General features: G+C 42.6%; 1 protein-coding gene across 1 annotated transcript in view; it reads right to left on the bottom strand.

The window, feature by feature from the left end:
* The window catches only part of SLC27A2 (solute carrier family 27 member 2), a 45,677-nt gene extending 26,592 nt beyond the window's left edge, over nucleotides 1-19,085 (bottom strand). The window contains exons 1-4 of the mRNA XM_032343695.1: nucleotides 18,402-19,085; nucleotides 8,406-8,615; nucleotides 4,036-4,194; nucleotides 1,218-1,342 (exon numbers count right to left, since the gene is read on the bottom strand). Coding sequence (XP_032199586.1) covers nucleotides 1,218-1,342; nucleotides 4,036-4,194; nucleotides 8,406-8,615; nucleotides 18,402-18,879 — 972 coding nt within the window. The 5' untranslated portion in view covers nucleotides 18,880-19,085. The remainder of the gene's footprint in view (nucleotides 1-1,217; nucleotides 1,343-4,035; nucleotides 4,195-8,405; nucleotides 8,616-18,401) is intronic.
* Between the last annotated feature and the right edge of the window lie 1,310 nt (nucleotides 19,086-20,395).

Below are 20,395 nucleotides of genomic sequence, written 5' to 3'. Positions count from 1 at the left end.
TGAGGTGATAACACTTGTTGATTAGTAGGAGGGGTCTCTCTGATTAGCTGACATGTGGGCAGAGACTGAATGAAGTGAGGAGGGGAAGAATGGGGGCCAGAGCATCCTATGCTTCTTCCTATGTCACGGCAGATGTTATATAAGTTGAAGATAACAGGTGCTTATAAATAATAATTTATCAACTTAGTGATCCTCTGAGTTTGTTTTGATTAAAAGGACTACAGGAATCAAGATCTGGTGGGTTTACTGCATTATCTAGCCTAGTGATTCTCAACTGGGGCTGATTTTGTTTGCCAGGGGACATCTGGCAATGTCTGAAGACATTTTGATTGTCATAACCTGGTGGGGGGGAAGGGGAGGGTACTACTGGCATGTCCTGCATAAAGGCCAAAGACGATACCAAACATCCTACAGTACACGGAACAACTCCATATGGCAAAGAATGAATGCACTGAAGATGTCAGCAGTGCTGCTGTTGTGAACCCTTGATTTGGTCCTCAGGCAGGCTGTCCGGCCTCTGATAATACTTGAGGGGTAGGGCAGGAGAAGTTCTTTCAAAGAACCCCATCAAGATATGTGGATATCTGCAAACAGGGTAGATCCCAGGCCTCTGGACTAACCTTGGGGCATCTGCTCAAGCCTGTTGACAGACTTAGTCAGATGGTTTCAAGGCCACATGGCGATTTATTCAAGCAACATTAAGTAAATGATTCCTGTAAGCCTGTGGTATAAGACAAAGTAAGGATACAAGATGTGGTCCCTGCCATCAAAGACTTTACAGCTTAGGGAGGATGGAAGGTGTGAAAACAAATACATGCGAGGTGACAGGGCCAGAGTGGGTAGAAATTAAATGATGCGAGGGAAAGAAATCAAATATTGCTGGAGTGACCCAAATAGGTTTAACGTATGAGGTATCCTTTCAACTGGGCTTTGAGAGTGAGTAGGCTTTAGACAGTTAGGGAAGGAGAGGATCTGCTCGGTAGAGGGTAAGAATTGAGAACAGGTAAAAAAGTAGGCAAAAGTAATATTAACAACTGACACCTAGTAAATCCCTTCTACAGGATAGGTGGGGCGCCATGCACTTCATCGCGATGAACAACCGTAGTCTAAACTGAAAACTGGTAGATAGGTAAGTCTCCGCTGAAGCCCAGCATGACCCAGAGTAATGGGAATTCCCCTTATCCATCTCAAAAAGAATGAAACTTGGGGAGTGTTACCTGGGGTGAGTTGCATAAATACCGAAGAAGTTCACCAATATACTGAATGACAGTGACATTATACTTCCTGCAGTCATCCCAGAACTGGCTGGCTGAAAATTTGCTCCGCAAGACAATAGTAGAACCTACAGAGAAGTGTATATAAAGTGTTAAAAAAGAATTGCTATGAAAAACTCCCTGGTTGTATTTGTCATTTTTGAAAGGTAGAAATTTAAATATGAATTATATTCACAACTGAGTTTTGAGTACTGCTTATAGTCAAGATGAAAATCAATGAGGCATGGTTTTATCCCACAGAGGCTTTCAATCTGGTGGGCGACAGACACATGCAGACGTCTTTCTAATAAAAGTCAGTGTGCAATAAATAGGGTGTTCAAATGAATCTCTAAGGGAATGTGAATGAGGGGGTGTGTGTGTATTAATTCGGGTGCTTGGGGATAAGTGCTGAGAAGGGCATATTTTGGAAGAGGTAGGACTTGAATTATGTCTTGAGCAATGAATATGAAGAAAGATGAGAGAATTCCAGGCAGAGGAAACAATGTGAAACATAAAGACAGGACAGTCCAGAAGGCGCGGAAAGATAGCCAAGACTCAGCTGGATCGTGACTGGAGTGGTGAAGAGTGGGTGAGTCATGGGAGAGGAACCTGGAGAAGCAGCTAGGGGTGCCATCATGGAGAACTTGGAAGTGCCAAGTGGAAGAGTCAAACTTAACTCTGCAGGCAATGGAGTAGTAGGGTCTTAAGCAAGCAGGAAAACTGTTCTTTGATGGGTGAGGTAGACATAATGGTTCCCAAAGATGTCCCTGTTCTAATCCATAGGACCTGTGAATATGGTACCTTACATGGCAAAAAGGACTGTGTAGAGGTGATTAAATTCAGGATTTTGACATGGGAAGATCATAGTGGATTACCTGGGTGGGCCCAGTGAAATCACAGCTGTCCTTATAACAGGAAGGCAAGCAGGTCAAGGGCAGAAGAAGATGGAATAATGGAAACAAAATGTTGGAATGATGTGGTTTGAAGACTGAAGAAGTGGCCATGAGCTAAAGAATGCAGACAGCCTCCAGAAGCTGGAAAAAGCAAGGAAATGGATTCTCTCCTGGAGCTTCTAGACAGGATGCAGCCCTGCCGACACCTTGGTTTTAAGACTTCTGACCTTCAAAACAGCATTAAAACTTGTATTCCTTTAAAACCACTAAGTTGGGGCACCTGGGTGGCTCAGTGGGTTAAAGCCTCTGCCTTCGGCTCAGGTCATGATCCCAGGGTCCTGGGATTGAGCCCCACATCGGGCTCTCTGCTCCTTGGAGAGCCTGCTTCCTCCTCTCTCTCTCTCTGCCTACTTCTCTGCCTACTTGTGATCTCTGTCTCTCAAATAAATAAATAAAATCTTAAAAAAAAAATAAAGCCACTAAGTTTGTGGTAATTTGTTACAGTAGCATTAGGAATAGCAATAGCAATAGGGAATCAACATAATGGATAAAAATAATATATATCAGACCCAACCTAACTATAGGCATGAAATGTAGTAAAGTGAAATTAAAAACTCAAAAATTTTTTTCATGCTATTAGTTTAGCTTTATTCCTAAGTATATAAAAGTCCACTGTTTTAGAAGAGGAAACATTTTTTAAAATACTATTTTTTCTTCTTTAGAATGTATCTATGGGAAGCACCTGGGTGGCTCAGTGGGTTGAGCCTCTGCCTTTGGCTCAGGTCATGATCTCAGGGTCCTGGGATCGAGCCCCACATCGGGCTTTCTGCTCAGCAGGGAGCCTGCTTCCCCCTACCCCCCGCCTGCCTCTCTGCCTACTTGTGATCTCTGTCTGTCAAATAAATAAACAAAATCTTAAAAAAAAAAAAGTACATTGCTATCACCTCAAATGTTTTATTAAAAAAAAAAAAACAATGTATAAGCAAATGTGTGAGTAATGGAGTTTTCCCTTTGGGACCTCAGAGGCCCTCTGCACTTGATGAGCCCAAGTATATGATCAGGTCCCATCAGTCATTCCAGGTCAGTGTGGAGGTGGGTACTGATGCTGGGGTAAATATTTTATAACTGATCAATACGTTGGTGAGGGAAAGACAGAGAGGTTTGGGCCATAACACAGGCACATACATATGTATATGCACACATGTTATTATATATATGTTTATTATTAGTTAAAACGAAATGTCACATGGAAGAAAAAATTAGGGTCTTTTTTTTTGTTTGTTTGTTTTGTTTTTTTAGCTTAGAGAGTTAGAGATGGCTTTCTGGGAGAGGTGGACGTTAGACTGAGCCTTGATGTATACAAAGGGCATAAAGCCTACTGAAAGGAGGCAAGATGGCAACTCTAATTTGTATGGTAAAATTTTGGAAGGAAAGAGAAGGGATGGAAAGCAGGTATCCTGACAAGAGCTGAAGAGCTGTGGGAGCAGAGAAGAAAAAGTAGGATGAGAACAACTAAGGGGGAAGTTTAAATCAGATGCTGACAGAGATCTACATGCAGATTTCTGAAGATGGAAATTACAGAGGGCACTTACTTATGGGACCTAAGAATCAAGTGTCTTGACCTGGATGAACACCCAGAACATTTTAAGGAAAATTTCCTCCTTGATATCCTGAAAACTGTAGCACTGTATTATCAGATAAGCAGGCATGAGAAAATATAAATTATTCTAGATACTTGCTGGTGATGTGGGAGCCAAATACCCTTGTTCCTAACATAGAATCAAATGCCATTCCTGGCAGACAGGAAAGTCGCCGACTTTGTATTACTTTCCCCGTGGAGCATGTGTGACTGTGTACCAGACTCCAGTGCCTTCAGAGAAAAAGCTTACCACACAGGATACATCCGTGGAGACCAACCATTAGTGCAGCACTGTGGTACAAGGGCAGGGTGGTATAAATGACATCATCTTCCTTAATCCCGCTGGCACTGACGAAGCCAGTCCCATACCACAGGCGTTGGTGATTGATCGTCGCAGCTTTCGGGAGACCTTTGCAAGGATACAAGAGAAGGCAGGGTGAGCCAAGATTGGCCATTCGCAGATATGTTGTCTGGGAGAGAGATCTGGCTTAGGAAGGTCCATGGTCCAGTGCTTAAAGAATTGCATGGGGCCATAATCAGTTACACCAAGAGTCAGCAGATTTTCTTCTGTAGGAGACCAGAGAGTCCATGTTTTAGGCTTTGCACGGTCATACAGTCTCTGTTATAAATACTCAACTCTGCTATTGTAGCTGATAATAGCCAGCCATATAAAAGAATGAATGTGGCTATGTTCTGAGAAAGCTTTATTTGCCACGACAGGGAGGGGAGGCTGTATTTGGCCCACAGACCACTTCTTGCTGAACTGAGTTAGATGGTTACTCCAGTAGTAATTTGAAGAGAAAGGCATGAATGTCTGTTGAATTTTTGCTCTATGCCTGTCATCTTGCAAGGTATTTTCAAAATTTCAAATATTTCTCATAATTAACAGGATCAGTAAAATTATATTCTCTAATCCACAGAGGAGAAGGCTGAGATTCAGAGAGATTGAATACTTTTCCATTCCTATCACTTTTCTTCATAACCACTTTTATTAATTTCTTAGCTCCTCTTCTAGAGTGTTTTTATATAAATACAAGCAAATAGGAAGAGTTGCTTATTTTGTTCTTGCCCTTTCCTCTGTTAAAAAAATGGACAAACTTCTGCATTTTTCCCTCTCTGCTTAACACTGGATGATTGAGAACTGTCCGTATTTATACAATGAAACTTTCCTTATTCATTCATTCATTTATTCTCTCCTTCTCTCGGTTGCATCAAGTCTTAGTATTTATGTGTTATAATTTATTTAACTCTTTTGCTATTCCAGCCTGGTCCACATGCTAGTTTATCCTATGAGTGATGCTGTATTTGTAGGATAAATTTGCTGAAGTGAGACTATAGGGTCAAAAGATAACATATCTTTGTAATTTTGATAGGTAGCGCCATATTGCCAGTTATAAGGGCTGTCCCAATCCACTCTCTCACCAGCAACATCTGAGTGGACCTGCTCCTCATAGCCTTGCCTAGGTATGCTCTCAAATGATGGAATGTTTGCCAAATTGAAAGGTGAAAAACAGTATCTCGGTGTAGTTTTAGTATATTGCATTTTCTTAAATATAATTTATATAGCATATTTGCAAAACACTATTAAAAGGATTTATTTATATTGTTTCTCATGGAAGGCGATGCAGTCATGGGGAGGTCCTGAAGCCATTATTAAGGGGCTAAGGCTAGAGATTAAGACTTTAGTAGGTAAATGGACTTTGTTTTTTTTTTTTAAGATTTTATTTATTTATTTGAGAGAGAGACAGTGAGAGAGAGCATGAGCAAGGAGAAGGTCAGAGGTAGAAGTGGACTCCCCATGGACCTGAAACCCGATGCGGGACTCGATCCCAGGACTCCGCATGACCTGAGCCGAAGGCAGTTGACCAACCAACTGAGCCACCCAGCTGCCCCTGTAAATGGACTTTTTAAGGAGGAAGGCAGTCCATTGTAGATGCAGATCCTTCCATACTTACTTGATGGCACCTTAGCTAGGTGTGGCCTAAGTAATAGCAACTCATCATAAGGTAAAGCAGTGTGGTCAGAAACCTGTCATAACTGTGAACACAATTCAAAATTCATTTTCTTTGACAGTGGGCCAATGGCATTATGTTAGTATTAATGTTCCATTCTACACTAATATTAAGAAATATAAGAAAGCATTGATAATCAATTGTATTCACCACAGGAAATAATTGTACAGATAGTAAAAACTCTAAAAAATATATATATTTTAAATCATTTTTTAAAAGATTTTATTTATTTATTTGACAGACGGAGACCACAAGCAGGCAGAGAGGCAGGCAGAGAGAGCAAGGGAAGCAGCCCCCGCCCCCGCTGAGCAGAGAGCCCAATGAGGGGCTTGATCCCAGGACACTGAGATCAAAACCTAAGCTGAAGGCAGAAGCTTAACCCACTGAGCCCCTAAAATATATTTTTAAAAAGGAAATTTTTTAAAATTTAAATTTAAAAAGGAAATTTTTCTTCGTTACCTTGAGGTATTTTCAGAAATTTCCTAATTTAAGATTTGGTTTTAATGAAAAAAAAGAATATATGGTAACTATTACATAATTTTGTACTAATGACTGAGGAACAGGGAAAACATCTTGTTTTCCAATTGCTTAAGTGAGTTCTTTTTTTTTTTAAACTTCTTTTTAAAGGCTTATTTATTTGAGAAAGAGGGAGAGAGAAAGAGAGAGAGAGCAAGCACGAGTGGGAGGGGCAGAGGGAGAAGGAGAATCTCCCGCAGATTCCCTGCTGAACACAGAGCCCAACACTGGGCTTGATCTCATGATCCTGAGATCATGACCTGAGCTGAAGCCAAGAGTCAGATGTTTAACTGACTATGCCACCCAGGTGCCTCAAGTTCTTTTAATTAATTTTTACAAGAGTTACTTAACAAATATTTTATTTAGAGATAAGGAGAAAAGCAAAATAAACAGCAACCCAATCACCTTCCAATTAAATATAAATTCAGAATTATGGGATTAAATTAAGGGGAGCTCAATGTCTTTTTCTCCCTAAAGTGGGTTTTATATTTGACTGCCAAAAACTACATTGTGTAGCATTAACTATTCTTGTGTAGCATTAACTAGAATTCCCTGTAACTAACCGAGGGCTGACTTCGTCTCAATTATTTCCCAAAGTTCACAACTTAATTTTACCATTCTATTAAGAAATGAGGATAAATGAGGATAAATTCCCATATATTAAGGTACTGTCTGTATGTTGGGGAAGCATTTGGTTAACTATGTCATCCCACCATTCTGATAGCATGGCAATATATATAACTTCTGACAGAAAGAGGATAGACAAGCTTTGGGCACTGGATTTAATATGTCATGCCCAGTCTCCCTTCATTTACTTAAAGAAAATACTTAATGAAAGTAAGTGTACAAAAGGGAGCCCATCTTGAGGTTAAACTCAGGTCTAGGAATTGGGAGAACAGATGGGTGCTGAGGGTCTGTTGAGGTAAAAGAAGGGAGTGTTTATAGGCTGGTGTTGGGATAAAAGGCTCAAAGGAAACTTTAGCCTTATAATGTCTGATTGTTTTACAAGGAAATGCATGCATGCAATACCTCCTTAAATTAAATTAAAATTTTAATCAAAAGGAGAAATGATTCACATATTCAGTTTTCCAATATTAATAATAATCATCAGCATGCTGGCGCTGGCTTCTTGTCCTCCTTTTAAATATATCCATATGGCCTCATATTATTACATTTTGATAATGTTTTCTCTGGCCTAGAGTAGGCAAACACCACATTATCTGTTAAATCGAAGAACTGGGAGGTATTGTGGCAGAGAGGTCAGATGGGTGAGCTGTAGTGTCATCCAACCAAGGTGAATCCTGACAAATGACCTTGAGAAGTTCTTAATCTCTCTAAGCACGAGTTTCTGCATCTGTAAAATGGGGATAAGAACGGTACTCATCTTAAGGATGGTGGGAGAATTGTATAAACCCAAGACCCTAAAGCTTCTAGGAGAATGCCTAGTATATTCTATCTTTGATATTGCCTGTTCCATATAGTTATTCCAATAACACTGTTAATTGGCAGTGTTTTTTTCTTTGTGGTTCATAAAATTATGCTGCAGCTTATAGTTGAAGGTATCTTAGATTTGGTGAAATACAGTACTTCAGGCCCTGGGCTAGAGCCATTCTACACCCACATCACCAAACAGCTCCCAGTCAGTGTTGCATGGGAAGATAATGGTCAAAGCATTTATGTAAATACAACTCTGTTATTGTCCTCTCATTTTCTTTGGTGCCCCATTTATAACTGGCTATCCATTATGTATAGACTTGTGATATAAGATAATTGAAATCCAACCATCATTTAAAAAATTCCCAAAACCTATTCAGTGCCAAATTTTATCTATTATCATAACTATTTTTGTACTTCTTGGCTAACTTCTTTCTCTGTTCTACATACCAGCTATGGGGAAATACAGGTAGCTTGGAGACACCCAAATAGGATCACATGCTATGAAATAAGACCAGTTCCCACAGGCAAAGAGCTAAATCCTCTAAAGTATTAGATATCCGATAAGTTTTGCCAAGGGAAAGAATATTTGAAAACTTAACGCAACATTTAACTCCTTCAGGCTAAGTCCATTTCTTTGAGAATGCTTTGTTTTTACCTGTGGTTCCAGAAGTATAAATGTATAAGGCAGGAGTGGAAAAAGTGACTTCGGACCGCCAAGACTCTGGAATAGCTTCTGTTGACATTTCATCTACTTTGTCTAGTAAAGAGTCAACCCCATCCGTGTTAGAAGTTCTGCTCACATAATAGATGGACACATTATCCTTTTTCAGGCTTGGCAGCACCTCTTCAACAGCGTCTTGTAGTTCTTAATGTGGAAAGAAAATCCAAATGAATTACATTAGTCCACTGAAGTTCTCTTAGTGCAACAGGCTTCATATTGATTTTGTTTCCAGCATAATTTTTGCTGAAATGTGAAGACATGACATGGGGTACTTATAGCTATACAGTTTTAAGCATGGAATTTGCTAGATTTGGAAATTTCACAAGATTCCAAGTTTGGGGGGAAGGCTGGGTTTTAATGGGTTCCTAGCATCAGATGGTTGGTTGAAGATTTCAAACAAACGGACACATGGATAAAAACCAAGATATGTAAGTGCATAACTTATATACATGTCTGGTATATGTCTCAAAATACTCCAGAAATGAATTTGGTTATTCCCAACATATGTGTCCCAATGATGAAAAAGAAAAAAAGAAAATTTTAAGCTAGGAGACAAGAAACAAAAGCAAGGCAACCATGCTAACTAATAATGATGACAGAAGCCAACTTTATATGTACACATACAGATATATTTCTTAACACATCAGGAGCAAATAGTTTCCCTAGGAAAGTTCAACTCATCTGAGAAAGAAGCTCCAAATTTCATAAGCATATTTTATGCTCTGAGAAAAAATCAGGGCCAATTAGTGTGTTTTTCAAACTGTGGGTCACAATACAGTGGTGGATTTTTAAAATCATTTGAAGTGACCAAAATTTTAAAAATTCCAGTAGAATGAAATATGTTTTCAGAGTATATCACACATAGGAACAGGTAAATATTACTTTTTTAAAAACAGCTTTCAGTCAGTTGTATGAGTGTGTGTATACTGTCACAAACAAATACATTTTTCTACTGTAGGCCAACATCAAAAAATTTAAAAGGTACTGATTTAATATATAAACCACATTTCATGTTTGCTGCTTGATTTCTGTGCCCTTCAATCACAAGATCAGATAGCCTTTCAGCTTATTTGTCTCGACCTTGTGAAAACTGAACTGAATATACTTATTCTTTTGAAAGATTTTATTTATTTATTTGACAGAGAGAGATCACAAGTAGGCAGAGAGAGGCAGGCAGAGAGTGAGAGAGGAAGCAGACTCCCTGCTGAGCAGAGAGCCCGATGCGGGACTCGATCCCAGGACCCTGAGATCATGACCTGAGCCGAAGGCAGCGGCTTAACCCACTGAGCCACCCAGGCGCCCGAATATACTTATTCTTAATAGGAAGCTGACCCAATACCCCAGGGAATTACCTTGGGGAGGCTATCCCTAATTCATCTTATATGCTTTGTTTTTCATTTGTTTATGTATGATGGCTCCATCAAAACAAGAAATACCATCAGGCCACATACATTTAAAAAAATATTTTAAACATTTTAACCAGAAGACTCATGCACCTGGTAAAAAGAAATCAAATAGTATGAAAGAGTTTATTATGAAAACCAACAGTTCCATTCCCCTTGCCTCTTCAAAACTAAACGTGCCACCTAGAGGTGATTACTTTCAAGTGTTAAAAATCTGTTTCTTCTAACAATTGCCTCTGTATCACCAAATAATGTGCTTTTCCTGCTACCTCTTGACCTATCGATTTTGATCCCCACTCTTGTTCTCCCCCGTCCATCAATAGTCACTATTTCCACTTTATGCTGTCTAGGTTCATAGAATTTACATCTTTTCTGAGACTATAATTCCATCTTCCCAGCTTTGTTTATGGGTTGGCTCTAGAAGCAGGCACCAATAATCAGGGTCAACAAGATTATGACTATGTAAATATTATTCACTGCAGAGCAGAGTAACACATTATATAATCATGTTTCCTTTCTTGAGGAGTTTTCGCCTTGTGTGTCTGTTGGCTACCATCCTTTAAGATTCTATTGGCTTCAACTGTTTTCCACCTCCACCAGATCAGATTGCTTTCTAGTCCTTCAGCACTTCAAAATATTAACCAAAAAATACCCCTCTTATAAAAACTGGAATGGTTAACACCCCATCCCTTGCCACTGCCTTGGTTCAGGTCTTCTTTATCGATCTTCCCGATAGGCTTCCAGACCAATCTCCCTGCCTCTACTCTTTCCCTGCTTCCGACTTAGCAGCTACACTATGGTTTCTTATTACTGCCCTGCTTAAAATCTTTCAATGGCTGCTAAGCCCTTATGGTAGAGTCTACTCTCCTTATGCAGCATGTGAAGTTCTGAGCTCATTCATAGTTTAACCCCTGGGGACTTTACTGATGTCATCTCCTAGTACCATCTCTTATCCCCTTTCCTCTAACCACATCGATCTATGTGAACTGAATGTATCCATACTTCCACATCTCATGACCTTTGTCCAGATAGCTTCACCTACTCTGAGTGCCGTCCTCTATCCTGGTCACCTGGAAAACTCGAGCATATCCTTCAAGACTCAGCCTTGGCAACACTTCTCTCTGTTGCCTTCCCTTCCCCTGCCGAGTGGGGTGCTCCCACAGGGGCCTACATTAGTATTAGTACACTGTGTGACTTGCTTGTTCTTTTTCTCCTCTATTGGTGAAAATGTTGAGATTAAGGATCAAGAATTACGAAATCTCCTCCCCCTCTCCCTCCCCTGAAGCTATATACTCAAACACTGTGTTGTAATTTATCTTGATTATTCTTTCCCCTTTGCCCCCCTCTTTCCCAACATTTATCCATCATCTGTTTGAAGAAGGCTTCCTATGTGCCAGGCATGGTTCTAAGCACTGGATATAACCGCGACGGAAACAGATACTGTCCCTGCTTCTACAGAGCCTAATGCGGGAGGAAGCGAAGAAATCATCCATTTAAGTAAGGTGTCCTAGGTGTCACAACAGGGGATATGGCATTTTGGGAGGGGCACAAAGGCAATCCAGAGGCAGTATCATCTAAGTGGAAACCTGGAAAGATGAGTTGGCAAGTTGAAGACCAACGGAGATTGACTGAGCCTGTTTCTAGCAGAGTGAACAGCTTATCCAAAGGTCCAGAGGCAAACAACATGGTGTCAAAGTAGCTGAAAGTGGCTAAAGTTGACTGGGGAAAAGAAGGTTGGGAGAAGAGTCTAGAATGTAGTCCAAGTCCCTGGTGTAAGTCAGGGCAAACGGATTGCAGGTAAAAACATGATACATTTTTCAGCCTGAAATTTACATTCCATTTTTTAAAAAGGTAAAAGGAAATGCAATTAAGCTGGTGTCATGCTAGATTACAGTTCAAGCAATTTGGCATCACACATCTTTTACTGCATTCATGTTGCTACCCAGTCCTCTGTAGGCCTTTAGTTTGTGATACCTTCTGTAGAAGTCATCTCATCTGAAGGGAAGGCAATTGACCCTGCCCAACAATTTCCCTACATGTCCTCTGCACTGTTGGTGTAGAATTTGCATTTGGGCATTGACTTGAGATTCCAGTGTCACCAACCATATTAGGACACACCTAACATACCTGATGGCAGCATCCTTTCTTCCTTTAAACTAGACATGCTGATATAAAAACTGAAATTTGAAAGGACATTCTGGATTTCTGTTAACCAGCTATTTGATATTTAGTATCTTTCCTTAAGCCCTTTATAAATACAACTGGACCTATATGTTTTCTCCTTCACAAATTTTGTCCAGTGTGCGTGTTATTACTGTAAAGTCTGCTTACTGAAAAGTGGCAATCAACCAGGACACAAAAGCTCTACTCGGCCCAGGCTGAGATCCTGAGAACTCTCTGTTCTGAGATTTACATGCAGGAGTCCACTTGGCAATGACACCTGTCAGGTTGCAAGGGAAGCAGACTAGATAGAGGGCAAGGTTGAACAGCGATGCAACCACACAGAGACCTCGTTCAACTGGTTCTCTGATCCTATTGGTACTCTGGCACAGTGGCTCTCTTGAAGCAAGGGCAAGTCCTGGAGAGGGTCCTGGCTAAGAGATTCCACTGCCCATGTTCCCAGCAGCGGAGGAATGAGCATCTCAGTACTGAAGGGTGCATTTGGGTAGTTCATAACAACACCCACTACCCCTTGCATCCTTACTGATAACAAAGCCTTAATGTTTCCATTTGTATAGAACAGTCTGTACAGTAGTTTTACATACATCACATCATATAGTTTTCACAAGAACCCTGTGATACTGATACAGTCATCCTGTTTCTACAAACGAAGACAGAAGTTCAGTGAGCCTATGTATGGAAGGATACATACAAAATAAACAGAAATATATTGGGTTTATGGGATTCCTGCTGCATCCTTATACTAGCCATTCGGGTTCAAGTTTTGAGAGAGTGCCTTACTTTTTAGAAGATATTGTCTATTTGTCCTTCTGCTTAGTTCTTGTTAAATAAAGCATGTGGATCTACCTTTGAAGGGCAATATTGACAATCTCTTGTTCATCTTCTTTGAAAAGCATAACCTTGAGCTTTGCTGAAGCTTGGGTGTGAAAAACAGTATTCACAGAAAGGGGTCTGAATGGTATAGAGTAGATCTGTTGGTTCCTCATTAGTCTAGGTTTAAGTTGGATTGAAACAGAATCTCAGAGAAAGCAGTGCATACTTGAGTGAGGGAATATTGAGGGATAACGTTTCCCCTCCCTTAAAATCTGCCTTGTTCAAAAAAGGAAAAAGAAATCAAGGGAGCATATGAAGTTTCCCTCCCTCCCTTCTTTCCATCTTAAATAAGAGAAGAAGAGGAATTTATGAACACATGGCCCATTCCTAGAGAGCAGGGAGACATACAGGTTGGTAAGCTGAACCAGTCTTCGTCACCAAGGTGGCAAGGTGCTACTGGCTAACGCTGCAGCTTTCTGATGGGCAAGGCATTCAATCTAGCAGCTAGTTCTGCTACTCGATTGTCTCCTTGAATGAGTATCTGACTGAGTCAGAAAACACTCCAAATGCTTATCTCAACAAAGTAGGATCTGAAAAGGAGGCGTGAAAGGAAACGTGTTTTGATAAAAATCTCAGGATGATTGTGAAATGGTTGGTGGCTGCACAAGTCAGGATTGAAGGCTTATCTTTTCTTCACTCAAAAAGGCAACTGAAGCACAAACTGGTTCTTAACAATCTTTGGAGACAGTCTGAAAGCAGGTTTTCTAATGCCATTTGTAACCGTGATTTTGCATTTTTAACATCGGCAGTTTGGAAATTACAGCATTTAATAACCTACAGTCTGGTCTATACGTCAACACCGTATGTGTTAGAACACCCCGCAGATAGAGGCATGCATTTACCCCTCCCCCTGCCCCACACAATACAAATCACCCTAAGGTCAGAAACACGTTTAATGAAGGTTAAGCCCCACCTGGAATAGGTTAATCTTTAACAGGGAAATAAACACTCATCTTATCTTTATGCATGTATATAACTTCTTTTTCTTTTTTTAAATATTTTATTTATTTATTTGACAGACAGAGATCACAAATAGGCAGAGAGGCAGGCAGAGAGAGAGAGAGAGAGAGAGAGAGAGAGAGAGAGGAGGAAGCAGGCTCCCCGCTGAGCAGAGAGCTCGATGCGGGGCTCGATCCCAGGACCCTGGGATCATGACCCGAGCCGAAACAGAGGCTTTAACTGACTGAGCCACCCAGGCGCCCCAACATGTATGTAACTTCTTAATACTATTTTCATTTCTCTTAAGGTTCTTACTTACGGGAACCCTTGCTTTCTAAATAGCCCTGGAATCAAGGTTAATTCTTTGATTAGGAGTCTGTCAGGTCATATCAGGACTTACATAATTGGTATCCATAAGCAACCCTGCCACCTATCTACCAGCTATCTGCTTCTTTATTTTTGGTCAGAGGTTGTGGGAAGGTCCTTTTCAGATACTGGCCACTTATATTCAAGGTGCAGAATAATCTGAACCCTAACCTTCTTCAGTTTCAATAACAGTAACACCTGATTTAAAGTGGCTTTTGTTTTCACACCTTTACTCCCTTCTTGTTTCTAAAGAAAAAGAGCTGTTAGTGTTTGCAAATACACTGGCAACCTGGTAGTTTATTTTGAATGGAGATAGACAACCCCCCTTGCAACCTTTAGTTATGAGCAGGGCATGAAGAAAAATTTTAGAGATCCTCTTTAAGCTAGCTCTCTGTTCAGACCTTGGGCATCTTGGGATTCCAGACCCTGAGTACGTTACTCATTTGATGCCTAGGCTTTTGTCCTCCACCATCCTATGCAGAGACCCTCATGACTACAGTCCCAGCCCATCCTATGCTCATGACCAGTTTCCTCTCTGGCAATGAGACCCCATGAGAGCATCTCTCTCCTACAGTCCATTGCCAGAGGTAAACTTCAAGGTAAACAAGTCTGGTAGGGTGAGGCTGGGCTTGGAGGGAACTGGATCTAAATGGATTTTCTCAAATCGGGATATATTTAACTTTTTTACAACATTTTTCATGTCCTCATGCCTGACCCAACAGTTCTCACACTTCAGAGAAGAAAACCTGTCACAGCCAATCAGGATAATGGAACTCATTAATTTGACAAACATTTGTTGAGTGACTACTACGTGCTAGGTAGTACTAGGGCCTTCTTCAAAGATACAGGAGAGAATTCTAAGCCTTTGAGACAAAGTACACGGAGGCAAGGCATCTAAGTTATTCCTCGAGCAGCCCAGAGAGAGGAGTGGAGATGAGTACCTGCCTTGACCCTTGGCTAAAGTTGGTATTGGAAAATCATCTCCCTCCATGGAAGTGAGACCACTGCTGTTGGCCATTCTTTGAATTCTCTGGGTCCTTATTTTCTCTACAGCGGAGTCCCTTCTGTAGACAGCTTTTAAAAATTACCATTATTTAAGTCCAGCCTGCTGTTGTCCTCACAAAGTAAAACTCTAGTGAAGCATCTATGTTATGAACCTGATGAAAACTGCTTCTGGGCTTCTCTTGCTTGGACGCCCTGTCCCCAACTGCACTTGCCAAGCTCAGTTGTTAATGTCCCCAGAAGCGTTCGCCCTCTGTTCACCAGCCCCCACCCCGACCCCAGCACTTTGTATCTCTCTCAGCAGACTTAACATACTTTTTACATCCTCCTGGATGTCATAGTCATTTGTGTATGTGGCTTAGTTCTTTTACTGGACTATAAGATCCTTGAACAAAAGAACTCTTCTTTTCTCCCTATCCTATCATGGCAATCAGCTTGTACCTTGTACAAGGTAATTGTACAAGGACTCTGTAACGTTTCTTGCTATCAAATTAAGTGGTTGGTCCATCTGCTTTTCTCAACCTGACCTCAAGTTTGTCTGACAAGACTTCTCCTTGGTCCTGACACTAGTTTTATAACAAAATGCTCCACCATTATAATGACACAAATGCTTTTGAAAGTTATTGAAGGCATTTTCCTTCATCCCATTGTTCAAAGGAGGTCCAATTTTATTTTTGGCAACCTTGCAAAACCAGGTCAAAAGTAACCTGGAATATTTTACAGATCTCTGTATCTCAGTCTTATAATAGTATCTTTAAGAGTTATTAGAGCTTGTGAAAGAGTACTACCTAAGGGAGCCTTTCACAGTTGTGCTGAGCCATGCAGTGTAGGTAAGCCTGGCCAGTGAGCTGATGAAGGAGACATAGGATAGCCTTCCAGTAGAAGAACTAATTTAGTGATGATCTGAATGTTAGCATAGATGGCAACAGAGAAAATGTACGATTTGGGGGGTCCTCCGGCATGTTTTCCTATCTCACTCAATTCTGTTTGGGAAGTTGCTTGAAAAACTATCAGCCCCAAAACCTGTTTTCTATCAATGACAAAATCAATACGGGATATAGCTGAAGGCAATGTTTCCATGTAATTACTTCCGTCATACCCTTCTATGGAGAAGGACCTGAAATGTACTACATAGAGAACGTCATATTTTCTGAGTGATGGGTGCTCCTATAGAGTAAATTCCAAAGCTATAATTGGGTACTGATATTCCTGACCAGGTTGAGCCCTGTTAATTTATCAAAATTCACCAAAATTCATGACAACAGGATCAATCTTCATGATAAATGTCACGGTGCTGGTCTTTTGCCTAGACTCCAGAATCTGACAGCTAGTGGGAATTCAAGAGCTCTTACTACTCCACAAGCCCTAAGGCTGAAGTTCAAAGCACAGAATCAAACCCTGTTGAATGGTAGCCATGCCAAAATTTCCAATATAGGTCTCACTTTTATGTACTGATGTTCAGGTGGTGTAGTAGAGTAAGTGCCTTGGAAGTGAACAAAACAAAACAGGACAAAACATGTAGGTTCCGTCCCCAGCTCTCTGTTGCTAACCCACTATGTGACTCTGGGCAATTGATATCACCCTTCAGGGCCTTTGTTTGTTCAACAGAACCAATCTCTGCAGTTCCTGACGTCCCTCACAGGGAGCCTGAAGTACTATGCAGGTAAACAGTATTGAAGTGTCCCCTGCCCAGTGGTAAAAAGATCATTGTGATAATAGCTTTCTTTGGAACCAAAAGCCAAAGTAATAGGTTTAAGAGTCTTCCAGTTACTAAGAAGTTAAATTATCTCTTTGCTCAGGCAACTAGAAATTGCTGGGAATTTTCTTGAAGGGACCATCACCTTTACGTAACTTGGCTGTCGTTAAGTTGACCCCGTTTTTAAACATTTATACAAAGCCTTCATTTTTTGGATTATTTTATACCACATGAAACACATGGGTAAGTTTCTTGGTTTCCCACAAGGGAGCAGACATCCTTCTGTGACCCTACGCCAGATGCTTAGCTTGCCTCAGTTTCCTTAGTTGTGAAACGTAGTGGGGAGAGCAGAGGATGCTTAATCCATTCCAGCTCTAGCCCAACATCTATGTAGAAGAAGGCAGCACAATGTGGGGCAATTCACAGGCTTTAAAATTGGATGGAGCTGGGCTGGAATTTTAAGTTTTAGTTTTCTCAACTGTCTGACAGAGGGTAATGACATGTTATCTCTCGGGGTAATAAAAGCGCTCTGCATAGACGTTGGCACGGAAAGGTATTTCAGAAAGGTGGGGCTTCCTAGCTCCCTATTTCTTCAGGTCTTTCAGCTCCTATCGGGTTGGGCCTCCCCTTACTGACCTTACTGACGGAGTGAGAAGCAACTCCTAGTCCTTATTCCCTCTCTATGAAGGAAAGCCAACAGGCCTGTGGGTAACAGATTCTTTTTTCTTCCTGGCCCGGTCACTCCTGGAGCATGAAGTTAACCATTTCAGGTCTTGCTGAAGCATAGCAAGAAGTAACTCGCAAACCAGAAGTCACTTTGGCTACAGATGTAATGGGGGCTGATAAGGGCACTGCAGCAGATCCCTAAAATATTTTTGGGGAGCAGGTCGGTAACCTTCTCTCTGCAGTGAGAATCTAGAAAGGCTAACTGCATTTGAGAGCTGGAAGCGGCCGTGAAGACCCTGTATTAGAGGAGGAAACCAAAGGACAGGGAGGGAAAGTGACTTTCTCGTGATCACATAGCCAATCAAACAGCAGAGATGAGAACACTCTGGATCCTCTGGAATTCACATTCAAGACTCTGCATTTTAACGCAAAGATTGTCAATATTGGTTAAGAGCTTGGACTCTGGAGGTAAATAGCTGTGGTTAACCCCTCTCCCCCCAGCTCTGTGACCTGCGGCGGCGTAAGGCGTCACCTCTCTGGTTTAATCCACAAAGCCGGTGTAGTAAACCTTATCTGTTAATAGGATTAAAGGCAACACTTAGTGCTTAATACAGTGCCTGGCAGGGCTTCCACAACAGGTTGTTCTAAAGATCATTAGCCTGAGGAAGGGTTGCTATTCTCTTCCTCTACACTTCCAGGTGGTATCTGAACTTCCCTTTCCAAAGCTCTACTCTACACCATGCAGCGGCGTTTGTCACGGCGCGAAGGAGCCCATTGCCAGGGCCGGCGCTCCCCGGGGCTCACCTGGCGAGGCCAGTAGCACCTTCGCGCCGCAGCACTGGAAGCAGTGCAACAGGGACTTCGCGCGGATGTTGTAGTTGAGGCACGCCATGGCACAGCCCAGTTTGACCAGCCCCAGCCACAGCCACACGTAGGCTGGTTCGTTGCCCATGAAGACAGCCACGCAGTCTCCCTGGCGCAGGCCGAGGTGCTCCCGCAGCGCCCGCGCCACTTGGTTGCTGCGCCGGTCCACCTGCGCGTAGGTGAGCGTCTCGTCTCGGTAAAGCAGGAAGGGCTTGTGCGGGATCCGGCGCACTTTCTCCAGAAAGACGTGCAGGAGCGTGCGCACCGGCCGCCTATCCCTGTAGCTGCGCACCCGCTGGGACACACCGGCCAGCCGCAGAAAGAAACGCACGTCCTGGAACAAGTAGGGGCAGCAGAGGTTCACCAGCAGCGGCAGGAGCAGCAGCCCCGCCAGTGCCGTGTAGATGGCGGGCAGCATGACGGTGGTGGGGCCCCCTGTCCCCGCGAGGACAGTGGGTGCGCTCCGGGCGTGCAGCGCGGCGGCGGGGAGGGTTCCGGGCGGACGGCGTGCTGGCTGCGCGGGGGCGCGCGGCGAGGCTGGGGCGACAGCGGGGCGCCTGGGGTGCCGGCACCAAAGCGGGCTCTCTGGCAAGTGGAGCGGTGTGCGGCCTGCGGGGACGCCGGGAGGGAGAGGCCGGCTGACCCCGCCCCCTTGTGGGTGTGCAGCCACCTGGGCGCCCCGCCCGCCTAGCTGTCCTCCCGGGGCCGGGGAGGCGGCTTGGCGGCTCGCCGGGGTCTCGGCCGTCCCTAGGCGCGACGTCGGGTCTCTGTCTTGTGACCGAGGAGCCACAGTTTCCTTGTCAAATGGTGATGACAAGACGCACTTCGCGGACGTTGGGAAGATTAGAGGAGATAATGTAGGCGTAGGCTGTAACTTATTGCTACCACCCGCGGAGTGCCTTATAGAAGTGACTTAGTATCGGTAAAGCGCCTTATAAATGTGAGAGTCTGGTAATTAATTAGTAACGCGTACCAGGTGCTACCGCCACGTGGGATTCCCACCCGTCGGTTCCTGGTCCCAGAGGCTTTCCACCTCATTTCTCTTTGTTTTTCAGATTTGCCGCCCCCACCGCGCCCTTCCCCCAGCCCAGTTGCTGGGTGGTCTCCCGTGATGAGGATTTCAAGGTTGAAAAGAAGTATTATCGGTTTTCACCTCCATCTCATTCCAGTTCCTGGGCTGTGCGTAAAAGGACCGGCCCAGCCAGTCCAGATTGGGCGTGAGGCAGGGCCACACTCTGCCCGCTGAAATCAAGCTCTGGCGATATTATATTTTCATCTGTTTGTTTGCTTGTTTGACTTTTAATATTTTGCTCTAAGTGATTTTTCTCTCTTGTATGCTGAAGATTTTCAACTAATGTTAGCCTGATTCAACATTTACTAAGGGGTTCTATCAGAGAATATTGCAACACAGAGGACATTAAGTAAACATTCCCATTTCTCAAAAGTCTGTGTGTGTGTGTGTGATCGTCTCTTTTAATTTCCCTTAGTGCTGCTTCTATAAAGGGAATACTTGCTGCTTGCTACTGAAGAGGGTCGATCTCTAAGAAAAGCAATGTTCTTTCTTCCTCTCCTGTCCTCCTACATTCGTCGTCTTATTCTTAGGGGATAGCCACAAGTAATGAACACCTACTCCTGCCAGACACTCTGCTAGGGGCTTTCCTGTAATATATATATTTTTGGAGCAACACAGTCATCTAAAGGGGGAACTTTCGTGCTCATTTACAGACAGGAAAGGGACACTTGGGTAAATTAAGAGAGCTAGTAAGCGATGCATGGGTTTTGAGACTAGTATCTGTTTGGCCCTGGGGCCCTCCCTTAGCCACACCATATGTTGCCCTCTTATTCTCTAGGTTTCCATCCATGTTCTTTTCAGCAATCTTCTTTTCTTTTTTTTTTTTTTTCTTTTATTACAATCTCTCCTCCCCTGCTCCTTT

Source organism: Mustela erminea, chromosome 5, assembly GCF_009829155.1.
Source record: "Mustela erminea isolate mMusErm1 chromosome 5, mMusErm1.Pri, whole genome shotgun sequence".
Taxonomy (NCBI): Eukaryota; Metazoa; Chordata; class Mammalia; order Carnivora; family Mustelidae; genus Mustela; species Mustela erminea.
The sequence above is the reverse complement of the archived record's forward strand: the minus strand, read 5'-3'. Positions and strand labels throughout refer to the sequence as shown.